Here is a 20,346-nt window from a genome sequence, read left to right as displayed (position 1 = left end):
ACAAACAGTCCATGGGGATGGCACAGCCTGCCAGATTTCTCCTCCTTAGACTCAATGTTGCCCCTGTAGAAGCCAGCAGGGAGGAGGAGGAGGACAAAACTGGAAGTAGATGGCTTTGCCTGTCATTGGCTCTTACTCTTTGGGACTGGTAGGTGGAAGGCAGGGAGCCAAAGGGCACCAGCCACCACTAAAATTTTCCCTACCCATGAAGATCACAAAATCTTCAGGGTCTGTTTTTGACACCCCCCCCTCTGAGAGTGTTGTACATCGCTGGGCTGACTACCTTTGGCTCAGCGCTTGTATGAATGTTCTTCAGAACAGCTGTCCTCAGCCAGGCACCCTCCAGCTGTTGTTGTTTTTATATAACTCTCATCAACCCCAGGCAGTACAAAGACCCAAACTTCTGTCGGGTACCAGACTGGAGAAAGCTGTTTCAGAATCATGGATCGATCTTCGCAGGGAAACTCAGCTTGATGGTGCAACTTCTACGCTTCCTAAATTGTTCTTTGGATCTATAACTATTGATTAGTAATTTACAGGAAACATTTACTAATCATTTATTCACCATTTAGAGCTGCTTTACATTTACAAATGACACTTTTCAGCCTGATCGTACGGTTCAACTTCAGCTGCAGCAGTTCAGAGGGAGGTTTCTGCTGCTGCGTTGACATGTCCCCCGAAAATAGCTCTGCCCCTCTTGCAGGCTTCCCAAAGGCATCTGGCTGAGAGAACTATGAGAACAGGAGGCTGGGTTCGATGAGCCTTTGACCTGATCCAGCTGGACCCTTAATATGTTATATAGGAAGTCTGCCACTCTGAATTCTACTTCTTTTTCATGCTTTAACTTTGGCTTTAACTTTGTCCCACTCTAGAAACTTTTGCCAACCTGATGTCCTCTGGATGTTTTTGACTTATATCCCATCAGCCTCAGCCAGCATGGGAACTTTAGTCCATAGCATCCAGAGGACACCAGCTTGGAAATGGCTCCGCTGTAGCATGACAGAAACACAGAGAACCAACCTCCAAGAGCAATGGATTATGGGAATGGCAAGCAGCCAAGGTTCCTTTCGGTCAGGTGTGGGGAACCTTTATGCTGAACTACAACCCCTATCATCTCCTGCACTTTTTTATTTCCTCCTTCAGCTCCACACCTTTCTCAAGAGATGAAGAGGCAACCACCCTCACCGTTACGCTCCGTTATGAAGGGAGCAGCAGGGAGGGAGCAGTGGGACATCCTCAAGGACACAGCTGCACCCCAGGTTGGCGACTCCAGTCATAGACCATCGACCATCAGCCAGCATATGAAACAAGATGGTAGGTGTGAGAGCAGCAATTTTTAAAAATAATATATTGTGTATGAAAATACCATTTGTGCCAAGGAATATGGTTTTGGAATCAATCACCATTCTTCTAGAAGACCTTTGATATCTCCCTTATTGTGAGGTTCCTTCTGTTATGTAAAATTTGTATACCAAATGTGAACTGGCTCTTTCCAGCTAGGTCTTCCCACTGTGCAAACGTATTGTTGTGCTGCATTCACTGTCCACCTCGCTGCTGTTGAAATTAACTCTTTGAACTTAGAGGCTTTAATTTCTCCAACTAATTAACTTCTGCCCACGTGGTCCCTAGAGACAAAGTATGCCATAATTGACTCAGCCCAAATCTATGGGCTTTAATTGGACCTTCGATATTGTGGGATGAGACATGGGCATGAATAAGAATCAATGTGATTGTGATGTCGTCATTCACAAATAACTAGGTATCTTCTGTGATAAAGAAGCAAATCCATTCTTGCTAGGTGGGATTCATTTCCATTTTAACTGACTGGAGTATATGTGGCTTCTCACACAGATTTTGTGTTTTCATACAGAAGGGCAATTTTTTTAATAAACAACAACACACATGACATGTCAGTTGTGAAAAGGTTCATGCATGCATTCTTCACTACCTGATCAATTTAAAAGATCCACAAGAAATGTGAAAGGATCAGGCATTCAAGATGCAAAACATCCCCCTGCCCCCAAATACTGCTAGCTGCCATTCTTCAGCCTCATGTATCAATGCTTCCAGCAGGCAAGGTCAGTCGTCAAAGATTTGAACTGTTGGAGAGATCTTTGGAATGCTCAAGCCCTCTTTTGGTGTGTTGAGGATGCATGTTGTGATCGTGTGGTGGATGGGCTAGAAGGATGAGTTCACTGGCTCCAAACCCTCTCACCGTCATTCTCGGCACAAATTAGAGAGTGGTCTTCTGAAGCAGGGAGTCTTCCTGTGCTTGTGGAGGCAGCCTGTGCATTTCAGAATCCTGGAAAGTCAAGGTCCTAAAGCACTTGGGAGGCTGCCCACTTTAAAAAGTGGTCCCGTCTCTTCTTTCCATAGTTCTTGCTGTTGTCCTGCAAGGAAGGCGTGTAGCTCAGTGGTAGAGTATCTGTGTTGCATATAAAAGGCCCCTAGATTCAACCCCTGGTATCTCTTGGTAGGGCTGGGATAGATCAGAGACCCACTTCCAGGCAGTGCAGACAACACTAAGCTGGACTGACAAATGGTCTAACCTAGTTTAAGGCAACTTCCTGTGTTCCTTCATCTTGTGGAGAATGGTGAGAATGACGACTGTGGTGGGTAGCTCAGTGCTGCATCCCTTCGTTGTTTCATTGCTGTCAATGGCATCAAGAATGCTTCAGACTTAGAAGTTCAATTCAAAGAAGGTTTGGTGTGTTTGAGCCCATAATTTGTAATATGATTTCCATACAATCTTGAGGCAACCTGCCTCAAGAAAAGCTACCCATTTGCCGACACCTATAGATGTTACCCTTGTGAACAGAAACAACCCATAATATGAGTGGATTTAGAAAGAAGGAATCAGGTGCTGAGGATGAGTTGTGAGCTGCAATGTTCCTGAAAACACAAATCAGAAGGAAATACAAATCAGAATCTAGATTCATGATTATTTTCATCCACCAAATGAGACTTTGAAATGAGAAAATGTTGATATATTGTCTTATTTCTATAGTTCTCACAAAATGAATTGCCACTATCAAATGGTTTGAGTCTACTCTTGTAATCCGTTTCGAAGAAAAATGACAGATCAGCACTAAAACAAACAACAACACACGCCTGCAAACTCCCAACACGGTGTAGTGGAATGAATTAATTGAATACCAACATGCTATGAATAGCCAGTACTGTTTTCTGACACCGCTAAACATATTTCAAGTATGTTTTCTTTCCATTGCATTAGCAATTAGGAACATGCACCTTCGGCTTGCCTAATAATTTATTCGGCTGAATTTGATAAATGGCTGATCAGATCACTTGCATTGTTTATCGTGGCAGTACAGAAGTAGGATAGTGCCCTGGGTTAATTCGCAACAGCCAGGCACATTGATTCTGACAATGACTGCAAGCAAGCAAATGCTTTAGGCTGGTCAGCATTAGCATGTGTGCCCAGCATTTCTCTGAATATTCATTGTTAAATGAATTTACATTAAACCTATCAAAGCTTAAAGAAGGCCATGGGACTGGGCAAGAAAAATCCAAAGCTAACATGTGAAAAGGACTCGGTGAAAATTTATTAACATTGCAAAGGCATTGATATTCTGTATATTAACCTGTCCCATTTAGTAATTTATTCTGCTTGTGCCTGTGTGTCCCCAGCACTTAGATTAGGGCATAGCCAACTGGCTGTAATTTAGGAGATCTTCAACACCAGATTTGGGAAGGATGACCAGACCCTGTTCCACCCCGTGCAGCATCCTATAAAGGCCATGTGAAATGAAGACTTCATTTGTAGAGATAGAGGAGAATTTTGAATCGGTTCACATTTAAAGGGAAATCTTCCTAATTTGCACTTTTCAAAACAAGACGCAAACCAAAACACAGCCATTCTTGAAATTTGGACATCTCTGAATTTTGCAATGCAGCTAAGTAACGTGTACAAAAATGCATATACCAGGGTAAAGCAAGCCTAGATTAGTGCTGCATTAAGGAAACGTGCTTTGCAAAAATAGGCATATTTGGCCAAATGTCATATGAAAAAATGCATATACCAGGAGAAATTCACACTAAAATGCTGGTGGGTTTTCATGAGGACTTAAAAAATATATATCTGCAAACCAATGAGGCAGGCATTGTGGAGAACTGAACTTCAAATTGAAAAAATGAGAGAAACTGAAATGGGCATATTTGTCCATCCCTACCATTTCTGTGTTGGTGGCAGGTACAGAGCATATCCTGAGGAACCCTTTTTCCAGAATCATTTTTCTGTGTGGTTCATTACTGACTGATATCTGCTAGAAACAGAAGGGAAACTAACACATTATTGACAGTTTTCTCTGTGTGTATGCATTCATTCATTCATTTTATTAAAACATTTCAGTGGCGTAGCGTGGGGGGTGCAGGGGGGGCGGCCGCACCGGGTGCAACATCTGGGGGGGGGGCGCTCGCACTCGCAGCTCTCAACCCACGCTACGCCACTGAAACATTTTTACACCACCTTTAGCACTGGATCTCAAGGCAGTGTACAAGAACACTTAAGATCTAAACTTAAAACATTAGAAATACAGTGCAAGCAAAATGCAGCTAATAACATTTGTAAGACTGGGAAGGTTTGTCTAATCTAGTACACCCATTAGAACAGGGGTGGGAAACTCCAGGGGGTATAATTTGACCCTAAAGGTCATTCCTCCCAAGCCACACAATTTTGCCTTGGCCATATGTGCCTGTTTGTAGTAAGGAACCAGCAGTTGCTACCAAAGCAGCAGGATTTAATTGATGGAGAGGTTAAATCCTGCTCAGTTTGGCTATGCATATCTGGTCCCTGCTGGGGACAGGTGAATGCAGCCAGTGCAAGGAGCCCTGTTTTTTTGCAGGCAATCGCTGCGAGAGGAACTTCTGCTTGCATCCCATGCTTGCAGAATGCAGACTTCTTTCTCCACTCCCCCCCCCCATCACTTGATGTGGGGGGGAGAAAGATGGCTTTCTTAATCCTGTGCTTAGCACTTGGATAAGCACTGGGTACTGGGCTGGCAACACCCCTTATGCTGTGCTTCCCAAGTGCCCAACAGACAGATGATTGTCAGATTCTTGGGAAGCCACCTGTCAATCATGCCATGTTATAATTGCACCATGTAAATGACAGCATGCGCCATGCAAAAAAATTAGAACAGTATCTTGATATTAGAAAATCACTTGAGAGCTTGATTCTTGCATTCACTACTCCTACAACACTGATAGTTCAAACAGCCCGGTTGTGCAGCCCAATCCTGTCCATCTTTATTTGGAAGTAAGTCCCTTGGAGCTCAGTGGCTCATATTCCCTAGCCAGAATAGCACCACATGCAGCTTTATGGTTCCTTCACCTTTTTATGCTTTTCTGGGAATAAGGTAATTTTCCTGTAAGAAAAAAACATATTTCCTTAAATGTGGCAGAAACATTTTTTTACTGCACTGTGTACATGGATCTGCTTGTATGATTCATTTAATAGTGCTGGGATAAACCTTCATCCCATAATCTAGATACTATGGCAAAATAATAATAATAACCCTACTGTGTAATTTATTTGCTCTCTAGAAGCAGCTCACATTTATATAAAGTTTTGATACCCAAATGTAAACATCTCAGGAAACATTGATTTTTCATTGCTCTGGAATTAAAAAGAGATGAAATCTCATCAATAATTCTGGTATTCTGCGATATATATATTTTTTACAACTTTCAGGTGCAGAAGTGATCACTTTCATGTTTACAGCTGGATGCTGTTAGAGCTGTGGCATGCAAATACCCTTCAGTTTAATTATTTTGGTAAGCTGCTTCATAAAACAACTGTGTAATACACATTGTTAAAGTTATATTTATATATTCAATAAAAATGATTCCATTGTAAAGTTATATCTATATACTTACACATCTACTCATTTCTGGCTCTGTGTGTAAGCCAAATGACAGGTCTATTGCATTTTTATATGTGAGCAAACATATCTTACAGACATTGTATAATTACATGCAATGCAAGAAATGTTTCTGGGTCCTTATAACGGTTTTGAGGTGAACAACCCCATCTGTTTTGAGATCCTTTCAAATATTTGGAAAATGTCACCATAACCCATCTTCAAATTTTCCAACTGCCCCCTAGGCTAAGAATTTTCAGTTCTTTCGGCCTGTCTTCATAGGATTTCACAGTTAAAGCCTTTACCAACTTGCTGATTCTCCTCTGAGACCATTTCTTTGTCTTCAACCTTTCTCCTTAAGAATAAGAACTGTTCTGAATGACCTCGTGCCATATAAATGCTCGGTCACATTTGTCCCTTTGTTGAACTTGGCTTGTATTTAGGGCTGCGTAAAAGAGAGAGAGAGAGAGAGAGAGAGAGAGAGAGAGAGAGAAGTGCATTACTGTATACTTTTCCAGCCCCTTTTGAAAGTGACATTTTGGGTGATTTTCTCTAGCGGGCAGATGCAAATTCTCAGTCACTTTGGGGAGGGCAGGCGAAGCCACCATCAATTCTCCCCAATGATGCTCTTGCAGGAATGCTATGGCATGAGATAATATCCATCCAACATCCATCCATCCAGCTGGGCAGAGGGAGAGGAGATGATACACAGGAATGTGTGCTTTTATTTAAAACGCATCTCTGGGTTATTTGTGGGGCATAGGAATTTGTTCATTATTATTTTTTCAAAATATAGTCCGCCCCCCCCCCACAAGGTCTGAGGGCAGTGGACTGGCCCCCTGCTGAAAAGGTTTGCAGACCCATGGCTTAAAATGAGGGTTAGACATATCTGTGGACGATAAGGCTATCATCTGGCTCTGCTACTAGAGGCAACATGTGCTCCTCTAGACTAGGTATTGCTCTTGTATTTTTATGGGTGCATTCTGGTTTATTTTGGACCATCCACTCATTATTCCACTTTATTAGTTGTTCTGTGATTCTTCCCCAATGCTATCACATTTGCACTATAGTTCAGGATCATGTATAACCACGCTGCTACAAACATGAGCAGAAATCATCGTAAATGCACAATAAAACGGGTGTCTGGAAGGGCCATTTGCCTCTGATCTCCAGTTGCTGCAAATTGTAATTTGGGAGAGTGCTGTTGCACCCAGGTCCTGCTTGCGGACTTCCCACTTGGGGATCTGGCCACTGTGAGTACAGGAGGATGAATTAGATGGGTATTTACCTTGAACCGTCAGGGATCTTCCTGGCTCCTTCAAAAGCTTTTGGAAAAGAAAACAAGGAGCTGTTTTCTGCTACCTTACCCAGTAAGTCCCCATCCCTTAAAAGCGACAGCGCATGCAGGCTCTCTTGAATAGAAAAGTCACTTTTGGTATCGTTTCATCCGCCAGAAACCCAGGTTACATGCATGGTGAAATATAAAAAGTGGATGATTTCCTCTTTATGCTGGTAGTGCTGTTCTTTAAAAAAAAAATCAATATTCATTTTGGTAGATAGCATCATAATTAGTCTAAGAATCATGTGTTTTCCTTCTGTCGCCTAGGTTCCTCAAAACCTCTTATCTCATATTCAAAGATGAAATATCTATGGCCCGGGTAGCAGGGGGTTTGAAAAGCTCTTATGCATGATGCCACTTTTTCCATGGACCCAGAGATATGGAGGTATGACTTTGTTACCAATGGCAATGGAAACCTCTTATTAGCATAAGCTTCCATGATTGGCTTTGGAAAGACCCTGCCTCTGGCAGACCATCTCTGATGCTTTGCATTTACATAGTGATTTTAATTCAAAGTACTTAGCATTTTTAAGCACCATTTCTGTTTCGGCACCCAGGTTGTGAAGCTCCTTCCCTAAATAAGTTAAGTTGGCTTCTTCCCTCTTTAGCTGCTAAGACCTTTACATTTTGCCATCCTTCTAGAGTGCGTAAAAATTCTGCCTCCTTGTTTCTAAGCCCAGTGATTTTATCCCATTGTTGGCTTTATTGTTTTACAACGCTTTGACCTGTGCTTGCTATCATTTGAACAGTGCTTTGTTTGGATTTTGAATTTTATTTTTTTTGTAAGCTGCTTTGAGTTTGTTTTATGAAGAAAAGGGAAGCAGACGCTTTAAAGCTGACCAATAAATACATTCTCTTGCTGGAATCCTTACAACAACTGTGCTTAGGTCAGTAATATCACCCCAGAAGTTGAAACTGAGAAGTGGCTTGTTCAAAATTGCATGGTCAATTCATGGCAGAAGTGAGTTTCCAACTGGGAACTTCCCAGTTCATACCTCAGTCTATTAGCCACTGTTTTACGCTAACCGCAGTGTAAGACAGGGGTGGGAAACCTGTGCCCCTCCAGCTCTTTCTGGACTCCAGCGCACATCAGCCCCAGCCAGCATGGCTGTTGGTCAAAGATGATGAGAGTCCAGCAACATCTGGAGAGCCATTGTTCCCCCATGCCTGGTGTACAAGATAATAAGATAACCTAGGAGTTCGAAGTAAGTGTTGTTTTTTAAGAGTAGAAATGGGAGTTACAATACCTTGCTAGCCATGATCCAGAAATAGCGTTGAGCAAATAATCAAGGAGAAGGTTGGGGAAAGGGTCTATTCCATGAAGACACATGTGACAAATTGTGAGAAGGCCTCTTTCTTTGCTTTTGATGGGGAGGATGGGGAGATCTCTTTCTGCATGCTGAAAGGCCTGGGTTTTATGGCTGGGATGTAGCCTACTGAATAGTAGACTCCATAAAGGACTGCTGCCACTGCTGCTGCTGCCCAGGACTGACCTGCTAGGAGCCCGAAGGGTCCTGCCTTGCTTCTCTCCTCCTGGCTTGTGGTGGGGTCTGACAGGCTCCATAAAGGGCTGCTGCTGCAGCTAGGCAGAGAGGGCTCTGTTCTTGTTTTTAAAATGGCTTTTATTTTTTATCTATATCATTTTAAATTGTGATTGATATTAATGCTGTAGTCTTAGTTTTAGATGTTACGATTTATGTGGAAATTGTTTTCCATTTGGTTGTGTACTTTTTGATGTATTTTGTTTATTGCTCATGACTTTTGTTATGTTGGTAATTATGTAAAACTTGTGATGCTGTAAGCCGCCTTGAGTATTGTTTTAACTATGGAAAGGTGGCATACAAATAAGATGATGATGATGATGCACAAAGGTGAGCATTTCATCCATTGTTTTGACCGCTTCTGCCACTGGCGAAAGCTATGTGGCTTCTGGAAAGTTCTTCATTAAGAAATGCAGTCCTTGAGCAGAGAAAGATCCTCTGTCCCTGATCTAAGGATACAGAATGTGTGACTTAACATCACCAAGTTGTGAGCTTCCTTATCCCATTCCAGTTTCTTGGACATTGCTTGTGGGTGGAGAATCCTGTTGTGCAATTCTATTTATTCATCTGCAGTACTGTTATCTGTATCTACACCTATCTTTAGATATTTGTGTGCTGAAATAGCTGCACTGGATTTGAGCACAGGGCTAGAAAAAAAAATGCACTCCATTAAGTCACGCTGGATGGGCACCTCTGCGTGCTAATTTCGGAGCATAGAAATTGACGACCTTAAATATTTTTATGAAGCCTGCGTCAGGTTTAAATTGTTTTTACAACTGTCTGTGTTTCTAATGTTGTTGTTTTTATTACTATGCTTAATAAGCTGTAACATGTTCCACAGAATAACTGCCTGGCGATTCTGCACATATGGGATCAGAACCTAATGACTTAATACCATTATCATCAGATAATGGATGTTTCATGGTGACTGTTCACTGTGTTGTGATGACGGGAGATTATTATCTATTTAAGTGGGTGTTGCAATTACAAAACATATAAAATCTCAATGTAGTAATGAATATATTTTTATGGAAGTTGCATTAACAGTGCGTGAGTTTGTATGCCCTCGTTCCATCTACAGAGAAAGCCAGGAGAGCCTAGCCAGACTGTGGCTGTGAAAGGTATAGTCAGCTCAGCTCAGCTGTTCACAGAAGCCCACAATGGCTTTCTAATGTGGGATTGCACTCATTTCTTGCTTGTGGGCTTCTCTTGGGTTAATTACTGTGAGAGCAGAATGCTGGTATGATCCAGCGACACTCTTTATGTTCTGACTTTCCCTGTTCATTTCAATGGAGGAAGCATCTCCAAGCATATAAAGGGAAGGAAGCATGGCTAGAAGCTGGTGAAGTCCTTCCTCACCAAAAGACTCGCACTCTGACACCTACACACCTGACACTTCTTCCCAGCAAGCATCCCAGCCAATCAGATTAAATATAAAAATAAAAACAATATCCCTTAGAGAACGATAATGCTCTAAGAAGAACAAATCAAAAAGGGGTGTGTGCCTATTAGCGTCATCGCCCAGATTCCTCTCCTAGGATCTTACTATTATTATCGTTATGTTTTGCTACTATTATTTTGTCGTCCCCTAAAATGTATTTTATATAATTGACTTTTTAGTTTTATTCTTTGTATATCGTATTGTTGTTTTATTGCTATGGCCGATGGCTGACGCAAATAAAGATTCATTGACATTGGGGTGTGTGCCCTCACAATGACCTCCAAGCAGTGACCTCCAAAGGGTGACCTCCAAAGGGTGACCTCCAAAGGGTGACCTTTGGGGACCAATGCCCTGGACTCTGCTTGCCAGCAGATGCCCCCCCACATTGTGGCATCTTGTTTTTTGATCTCTATGGGCAGAAGGAGGGGCTCAGCTTCCTAGAGTCCTCTCATCACACTTCCAGCCTGTTTCCCCACAGCTGTAGAGTTTCAAAGACAGATGAGGACTATGACTAGCCATGGTGATTCAGTTCTGCTGTCAGATCAGAATGCCTCAGAATGCCACTTGCTGGGAACCATAGAAGTGCTGTTGTACTAAGGTCCTGATGGTGGGCTTTCTATAGGCCTCTGGCTGGCCACTGAGAGTACAGGATGCTGGACTAAGATGGGCCTTTGGTCTGATCTATCAGGCTCTTCTTATGACAATGGGAGCCACAAAGAGCAGACAGAGGATGATAAATTCTTCCTGCCCTGCTCCCTTTCATCCTCAATGTCCAGCACAGTCAGCATTCACATAGACTGGGAACAACTCTAGCTATTTTTAGCAGTTAACATTTTGAGTTGTTAATAATTTTACTGCTCTCAGACTCTGCTGCTAAGGTGGTTTATAAGGTTTTTATGGTATTTTGATATGCTTTGGGTGATATCCAGCTAAGTAGCACTCAGGGTAGAAACACTTAACTCAATAGGTCTAAGTTACTTAGATACATTGATCTCAATAGGTCTGCTCTGAAGATGACTAATGCTTGGGCATCACCATTAATGAAGTGTTGTGTATTATATTATACCATTAATGAAGTTGCCTTGTGGGGCAATGCCCCCAGTTTGGCAGCTTAGAAACCTCTCTAATAAACAAATGATGCATTTGCATGTATTTAGTACATTCTGAATGTTGCCCTTTCCCCCTGGAGCTCAAAATGGCAGATGTGGTGCATTTTTAATCTTCACAAAAACCCTGTGAGGCAGGTTAAGCTAAGGGAAAGCAACTATCCTACAGCGAGTCAGTTGTTATGGCTAAGTTGGGAATTGATGCTGGGTCCAAAAATCTGTAAATAAAAAGTTTGGGATTTTTTTTAAAGAGCTCACTCTGAACACGTTTCTCTGTAAACAGCTTGGATGGCCTCTCTGGTCCTCATAATCAACATAGATGTCTGTTTCTTGACCCCATGACAAAGCCTTTTGTGAATTTTCGTGACTGGAGTCGTATCGCGAGTTTTCAAGCCAGTATTTGTGAATAGAAGATTACGTTAATCCTCAGTGACAGAGATTTATGGCATATACTGCCCTAGGTTCTGTTACCTGATGTAGAACAAACTGATTTTATTTTATAGACAAAACCAATTTAAGAAATAAATGACTCCTTTAGCCATATAAATTATCTCTACTCAACTTTTATAAATAAAGCATGTCCAGGTCTTTAGATAAAGCATGTTTTTGACATTTACAGCCAAATGATCCCTTCCTTTTTATTTCTATACTCAGAGTTGGTACATGGGATGAATCATTAAGAGAAATTGTAATATTTCTGCTGACAGAAACCGTGTTAGTAAAGGATGAAATTTAGTCTTTTCTTTTTGTGCATTTTATTGTTTGATAATCTGATGGCAATATACTGAAAAGTTGTAGGAAACAATATTGGATGGTTTTATTTTGCGATAAGACAAGGATACCATTGTTGTAAGACATCTTGAAAGATGCTGATCTAAACGTCTCAAAGGCCCTTGAAATATAGTGCTTTCTAATTTTTCCAAACAGCAAAACCGTTTTACAAACCTGTACAACCGGAAGCAGGAAATAAAAGGCAAGACACATAAAACTGAATTAGGTTGAATTAGGACCACATTTTATTTAAACAAACATCTACAGTGGGGATGAACAGTACCAGCAGCTGGTCTAAATCAGTGGTTTGGGTGAGGCAAAACAGGGTCATGTGCACTTTACCTAGACCACACCTTCAAGGTGAGTAGGGGCTGCTTCCTGACCCCACTTGACTGCAAAATCCCATGATGTGATCCTGGGGTCAAGGGCTTGTATTCTGCCCTACTAGCACTGGTGCACACACTTGCTTCTGCCTCCTGATGGACTGGCTTTCCTTCATCTGGCCTGGCTGCAAAAGGTGCTTGCCAGCTGTAGTGTGGAGCTGTATTCAATTAAATAGCTGTGCAAGCGCAAGAAGTTCTGCTTGCACAATGGGACTTACACAATGGTCCTCCACTGCATGCACCCCAAACCTGCTCCAGAGGGTTGGGAGAATCCTCAGAACAGCACATGGCAAGGCGGGAAGAGAGGGGAGACTGTTCCACTGGGCAAGCAGAAATGCTTGCATTATAGAATAGTCTCCTTAGCACCCCTTTGAATACCATCATTGGCTGAAACAAAAATATTAGTGTGTGTGTGTGTGTGTGTGTGTGTGTGTGTGTGTGTGTGTAACTAATGTTGTGTCCTAATGTGTGAAAAACTGAAAGAACTAACATAATTTTCTTAACTTCAACATTTCCTGTGTGTATGTACATACACACACACTTGTAATTAATACAGTGGTACTTTGGGTTACATATGCTTCAGGTTACATACACTTTAGGTTACAGACTCTGCTAACCCAGAAATATTACCTTGGGTTAAGAACTTTGCTTCAGGATGAGAACAGAAATCATGCAGCGGCAGCAGGAGGCCCCATTAGCTAAAGTGGTGCTTCAGGTTAAGAACAGTTTCAGGTTAAGAACAGACCTCCAGAACGAATTAAGTTTTTAACCCGAGGTACCACTGTACTGTTAATTCGTGGGATATTTTCAAGTATTGTAAGATATTAAGGGATTTGAGGGAGGAAAATGCTGTTGACAGTATATAATGGGAAAGGAAACTGTGTTGGTCAGTCTCAGAACAGCAGTGGAACAGGATTTGGAGTCAAGCTGAAAGATGGTTTTTATGTTTACCAATTCATGAGGCACAATATAAATTATTATCGCAGTGGTACTTGAGACCTGCAAGACACAATGGATTTCGCTCAGTGACCCACTTCAAAGGTTGGAAATGTACATCAGGGAAGACACATTTATTACATATGTGGTGGGAGTGTCTGATTGCAACTAATTACCGAGACAGATAGCATAGTCTGTTTCAAACATGATTGGGGTTACATGAAGAATCACCCTCATGCTGATCCTGTTTAATGGGATTGAAGTGAGGTAGCCAATAATTTGAAACCATCAATATGGGTATTGTTGGTCTGTGGACCTGCTCAGTCTACTATCCAGGCACTGTCAGTGGGAAACTTCAAAGTCCATTATCTTCTTTCTCTATGGTAGCTCTTCTAAGAGAAGCTTTTCCCTTTTTTTGCACAAATTCCTCTTGGCAATCAAAGGCATTTATAGTTTGGACCAAGTAATACATGGAGGTACCTTATGGAATAATAACATGCCTTAGCACAATCAAATCCTCATCATGTTCAGGTGCTCAGCACCTCAGTAATCTAAATAATTGATTCTGCATCTTGCTAACAAATGCTGTAGAAACTGAAGGATCTCTAGTGCATATAGAACAAGTTGCAAAGGTCACATCCAAGCCACTTCACATTAAAACAAATCCCCCTCGAAACTTTCATAAACACCCCCCCATCCATCAGTCTGTTAGGAAAGTACATTTTTAACTTTTTATCATTTTTGGTGCTAAAGTACATGTTCGAAGAGAAATTTCATTAAGGTTTCTATTCACTGGGCCTGAGAAATTGCATCAATTTCTATTTCAATTTGCAATGCAGTTAATACTTGAGCTTCTTGTTTGTTTTCAATGTGGCAATTATTCTTTACATTTCTTTTCAGTTTTCAAGTCAAACCCTTTGACGCTCTCTGTAACTGCCCTTTTCGAGTAATAAAAGCAAAAAATCTAGGGATGTGCTTAGTTTACGTGCAGAAAAATCACATTTTTAATAACTATCTATTACACAAATGCAATTATTGGTTAAGATTTTTGATGTTCAGATGATGTGCCAATTTCTTCTATGCAGAAGGTGGTGCAAGGTGGCCTTGTACTTATAATTGGAATTGTATGCCATAATTGAATAAGGCAGAGGCTTTGTTAAATTAGAATCACCTGCATTTCAGACCCAATAACATTCTCATCTTCATATTCCGTTAAGCCTTAAAAGTACCCCAGTGTATAGTGGGAAACCACTTAATTTAAAAAGCTCATTATAAACTGTAAACAAATCTTTACCTGCAGGAGAACATTGCATTTCCTGAGTTTTCGGGAAAACAAAAAGGGTCCTCTTGGTAATTAAACAGTTGCTTATGCAGTCGCTTCAGAACCTGCACAAACAAAACACCACTAGCACCATTTTTTCTTGCCCAAGCACCTATTTTTTTAATCAAAGATCAGTCAGAACACTTTATTATGGGGGCGGGTGGTGGGAAGAAATCAACAAAACTCTTATAATGCTTCTTGCTTTCTTAGATGGAAGGCAGTGAGGAATGTGTGTAGAATCTTGCTCATTTGCCATGTGGCCTCCCCAAAATGGTTATCCAGAAGGGAATGAAACCCTCTGTTTGGAAAAGGTCTCCCACCTCTTCCCTAAAGACAGACAGAAGGCAGGTGGGAAGCAAACAGAGCGATTTCATAGCTCCATGTGGACTAGAATGCCTTTTAATTAAAAGTCACTGTGTCTTTTAATGGCAGTGGCAATCAATGTCATTGCTCAGTTGTATATGCATCTTTTTTATCTTGCTGTTCCTCTGCGACTATGTGATTGTGGCGCAGAGTATAAAGCATAACTCAAAGAAACGTACAACACAGCGCTGATTGCTCTGATGGATGAACTTACTGTGGCTTAAAGGAAAACAAGCATAATTTAAAAGGTTTTGATCTATAAGCAGACATCGGCATCATCAGTCAACAGACATCAAGCTGATGACTTGCCTAGCAACTCAATTTCACACGTGTTTACTGGTTGTAAGTCCTACTGAAGCCGACAGGGCTTTACTCCTATGTGAGGATGCATAGTATTCCTTCAGATAACGTATTCCATAAGGGATTACAGGCAGGAAAGGCAACAGGCTCTCTTCTTTAAAACGTTGTTGATACATCTGTTTTCTCCCCATACTTCTAATTGTTTCACAACACAAACGAACTAGGAACTGTACAGAATACAGAAGTGAAATCGTACCTTCCTAGGGATAAGATAAGAGGATGGGGAGCAAAATGCAGCCCACCCCAGCCTCTGTATCTGGCCCCCGAGATGCTCCTGTAGCCACATCTCTCACCAAGCCTGCATTGTGCCCTCCTAGGGTGTTTTTGCCTGGCTGAAATCAGCGGCAGAGCATATGCCTGCGCTGCCCAGGGTGGGTGTGCTCCCAAGGGGGCAGGGCCCAGAGGGTGCCTTCCCACGCACCAAGGTTCAGGGTCAGAGAGGGGCGGGAAGCTGCTGCTCACTCTCATCCTGCTCTCCGCAGCCAGGTCCGGCAATGGAGTTGCTGCGGCCGGGTGTGCCTCGCCAAAGCTGAGGAGGGCTGCTCTCTGCCACCGGGTGAGAAGAGCTGCTGCTGCCGGGCGCAAGGTGTACCGCCCACTCGTCTGCCATTTTGTCACCCCCCTCAGTCATGACACCCGGGGCAGACCGCACCCACCACACCCCACTTCCTACGCCTCTGGCTGAAATGTGTCTTTGAACTCTGATAATGCTTCCTGCTCGCCTGGATGGTTGTAAGATATGGAGGGGTGTGTAGAAACTAGCCTACTGTACAAAGGTAAAACCCACATTCATTGTTAGCCTACAAAACCTTACTCGACTCAGGATCTCAGTACCTTAAGGACTGTTTCTTCCCATACAGACTGACCCAGACTCTCATACTCTCCAACATTTCTCCAATGAAAATAGGGACGCCCTAAGGAAAAGCAGGACATTCCGGGGTCAAATCAGAAACCAGGTCAGCTACTGTAAATAGGGACACGGAGGGTCTGGACTCTGTGCTTGTCATCTGAGGCCATTCTCTGTGTCCCCTCTCCCCAAGAAGTTTGGAGGGTGACAACATGAGAACAGACCATTTCTGTGGAGATGTTCTCCCCAGAGAAGCTTGCCTGGCGCCATCACTACATGTCTTTAGATACCTGGAGAAAACATTCTTCTTTACCCAGGCCTTTGGCAAGTAAACAATTTGTGGCCTTTAAAAAGGTGGGGGACAGTTATTATGATTTTATCCAGTGATTATTTTATGTTTATTTTTATTTTTTGTGCTATGTAAATTATGTTTTTAATGTTGTACACCCCACCTGGGATCTTTGGATAAAGGGTGATATATAAACTGATAAAACAAATAATGAAAGAGTGAATTTAGATTTATTTCTTGCCTGAATAAATGGAAGAACATGCATATTCTAGCATGTTCCATGAGCCTGTGGCATTTATGGTACAAAACAAAAGGAAGGCGGCTTCATAATGTAGTTTAAATACTGATTAATTTGTGAAAATCTGAACATGTTTTTAAAAATACATTCTCAGAAGCAATTTATTTGAAATTAAAAAAATATAGCATAGACACTGTTTTACACACACGCACACACACGCATGCACACACACACAAACAAACAAACACAACACTTTAGTTTATTTTTAAATGCCTCACTTTGCAAAATAATGTACTTCTCATCTAAGGAAACTATTAAAAAATACTTTTAATCTTTTTTCCCAGCACTTTCTCTGAAAGTTGGATATTAAATTAAAAAGTTAACAGCATTTTGTTTTCACAGCTTCTCTGAAAGGTGAATATTAGATAAAAAGTTAACAACATTCTGTTTTCACAGTTTTCCTGAATGTTGAATATTACATTCAAAAGTTAACTATATCCTGTTTTCAAAGTATTATTAAACATACAGTGTTATCTTTCTTTGTATATGTCTGTGCAATGCCCATGGTGCATAACAGAATGCTTTCCTCACCTTTTCATCAGTCCTGTGCATGGCTCAAGTTACTCCTATCCAGACCATTAATTGCCTAATTAATGGAGCAATCCCACGAATGTTTGTTATGTCCATCAAGTCTTACTCTTAGGTAAATCACAGCCTATTATGCTATGGCTGGGGGAGGGCTGAAAAGACAGTTTTATTATTCCTATGAAGATTCCTCCATGTGTGGTTGTAGCATCAGTGGAGGGGAACATTGTGTCCCAGGATGCAGTCCTAAAACAGGGAAGGCACCTCCCCCCATCCAGGGCTGGCATAGTTTATTCCATAGTATTGGGGAATGTCAAAGGACTGGGATTATCAGGGGAGACCAGGTGGCTTTCCTTGGAATTCACCCCAACCTTCTGCAGCACACCCCCTTGATGTCAAAGCTCTGGTGTTGGTAAGGTAAACTCCATTTTCTGAAGCCAGAGTGCTGTCTGAGTGAGTGATCTGATTCATCTCATGGGCTCTGAGATGCTCTCCCAGGATTTCAGGGTAAATGTTCAAAACACCATCTGCAGTACAAGTTGTTTTCGGTGAACAAAATGGACTGGCACTTCCACTGGATTCCTTCCTGTACATTACACAGCCCGTTTCAGCCTAACTTTTCAGGGTTAAGACTCCACCGACTTGTACAATTTCCCACGTAGGGTGTTCATTGCTTGTTTACAATGTAATGAGTGCTTCAGTGGATGCTGGTTGCTGCTAATAGTGTAACCAAATAGCTTTGTAGCCATCCAAGACTGAATTGGTTTTCAGTCTTGAAGTCATAAGAGAGCAGGGAAGGAGATAATTATTTAGCAGAACTACTGCTGCACAGAACTAGTATCATTTAGCTAGGATCTATCAAATGGCTGCTAATGAGAGAGGAAATTGTTTGAAGCTTTTTGATAGAGTAAGCAGATATCCCAGTTAAGCAAGTTTAAGTGTAATAAACTGTAATTCTCTGTTTCCAAAGAAAATGGACTTGCTAGCGGACACTAAATAGTACCATATGCCCTACAGAACAGATTTTGCCTGGCAGATGTAAAGACCATCTGTAGATGGGTCCACAAATAAGGAAGCAAACAAGAGCAATTCTCTGGGTATTTCAGGAGATCTAATTAACATATTGTTATGCACCACCCTGTCCTCATTTGTGACATGAAAATACCCTGTCCCCAGTTTAGAATAGGCTGCTCAATGTGGTGGCCTTGTGGCCTTCTCTGATACAGTCCTCTCTCTATTCTAGACTATGACAATCTTGTATTTAAAGGAGTCCTTTCTTTCAAGGGTTTCAATTTAAAGACAAAGAACCATAAGGAAAATAAAAGTAGGGGTGGATGAATTTGTCAGTTTTGGTCTTTTCTGTTTCTCATTTTTCCAGTCTTAAATTAAGTTCTCCACAGTTCTGTAGCAATTTGCACTTTAAAGAAAGGAAAATCCTCACGAAAGTCTGTCAACTTTTTAGTCTAGATATTTTTTTGCCCGCAGTTTCCCTAATCAAATGCATTTTTGTAAGTTATTTTCATGAATATATGCATTTTTATGCACACTGTATCCTAAAAGAATGCATTTTTGGTATATATTACTTAACTGAAGAATTGCATTCCAAAATTCAGAAAAGTGCATATTTTGGGGTGGCTGTGTTCAGGTTTGCATACGGTTTTGGAAAATGTGAATTTGTTAAGTTTTGTATTTAAATGTGAAGTGAATTGGATTTCTCCCCAATCTTTAATTACAAGGTTTAACTTTCCATAGGGGCTGCTATGGAAGTGGGGAAGGAAGTGAGGGGAACTGAGGCAAGGCATCTGCATGGGCTTTTGAAGAGGTGTAGGAAGTGCATTGCTTCAGCTGAACAGGAGGCAGACAGTGATAGTTTTGGTTTGAAAAATGTATTAAATGTATTTATTTCATTCCTTGAACCCATAAAGCCTGCAAATTCTTTGCTGTGATCAATTTGAAACACGTGGAAAAATTGCAAATTTAGAGACTTTGGGAAGTTGTAAACAAAACATTTTATTTAGCCTAACTGGCATGATTATACTCAGTTGTCTGCTTCCCTGGCCCCCTCAAATTATTTAACTGCTGTGACTAATCTGCATGTTGAGAAACCCTGGTGTTAAATATCACCTTTGTAAAAATGCATTTCAGCGCAGTGAATTTTGATGCAGCTTCTGACAGTGCCATTGATGGTTTTGATACTGACTGCAATGAGCTTCAGATTTCGGCTTAAAAACTTGAACCTAGATATTTTTCTCACAGGGTTTATGTTACCTCAGGGCATTATCAGTGGTGGCAACCTCCCTATTGGACTCCCTTCCAAAGGAAACCAGGCAATCCACCTCTTTACCTGAATTCAGGAAATGTGTATAGACTTCTTTAAAAATTTATCTAGGTTTTTCTGTCCAGTGGTTTTATGGAGTTTTTGTGCGGCTGTTTTGTGACCTGCTTTAAATTGCTTTTATGTGATTTTATTACTGTGATATTTTGTTACTGTTTTTAGGTAATTTTATTATTGATCGCCGCCCTGGGTTCCCTTTGGGGAGGAAAACCAGGTTATTAATTCGAAAATACCAAGAATGGAAGCCTTGAAGCTGCCCATAACCATTAGTACACACCTGAACATTAGACTGAGCAGGCAGTCTATACGTGTGCCAGATTTATGCAAATCTTTGTTCTCCTTTTGACAATGCATAAGTGGCCATCCTACTGGTCATTAATGAGTGGGGGTGTTGACATATTCAAAATGCAGGATCGCCATCCTTCTTAAGCCAATGGGCACCTCTGGAATTCTGAGAATGTACTGTGTGCACTAGTCACAAAATGGATCCTGTGTTAGGTGTGGCATAACCCAAAATGGCTGCCAAATCTGAAGGAGCAGAGAGAAGGAGTTGCAGTGTGGACAAGCACCTCCATGAGGTGCTGCCATCAGTGAAGTAAAAGGCAACTT

General features: G+C 41.4%; 2 protein-coding genes across 2 annotated transcripts in view; one reads left to right on the top strand and one right to left on the bottom strand.

Moving 5' to 3' along the window:
• The window catches only part of STEAP4 (STEAP4 metalloreductase), a 235,230-nt gene that overhangs the window by 101,215 nt on the left and 113,669 nt on the right, over nucleotides 1-20,346 (bottom strand). The window lies entirely within an intron of this gene.
• ZNF804B (zinc finger protein 804B) overlaps nucleotides 1,297-20,346 on the top strand; it is a gene marked incomplete at its 3' end in the record, with an annotated part of 239,442 nt that continues 220,392 nt past the window's right edge. The window contains exon 1 of the mRNA XM_081163141.1: nucleotides 1,297-1,314. Coding sequence (XP_081019267.1) covers nucleotides 1,312-1,314 — 3 coding nt within the window. The 5' untranslated portion in view covers nucleotides 1,297-1,311. The remainder of the gene's footprint in view (nucleotides 1,315-20,346) is intronic.

This window comes from Podarcis bocagei, assembly GCF_964188305.1.
Source record: "Podarcis bocagei genome assembly, chromosome: 12".
Lineage (NCBI taxonomy): Eukaryota > Metazoa > Chordata > Lepidosauria > Squamata > Lacertidae > Podarcis > Podarcis bocagei.
Note: the sequence above shows the minus strand (reverse complement) of the source record. Positions and strands in the feature narration are given on the sequence as shown.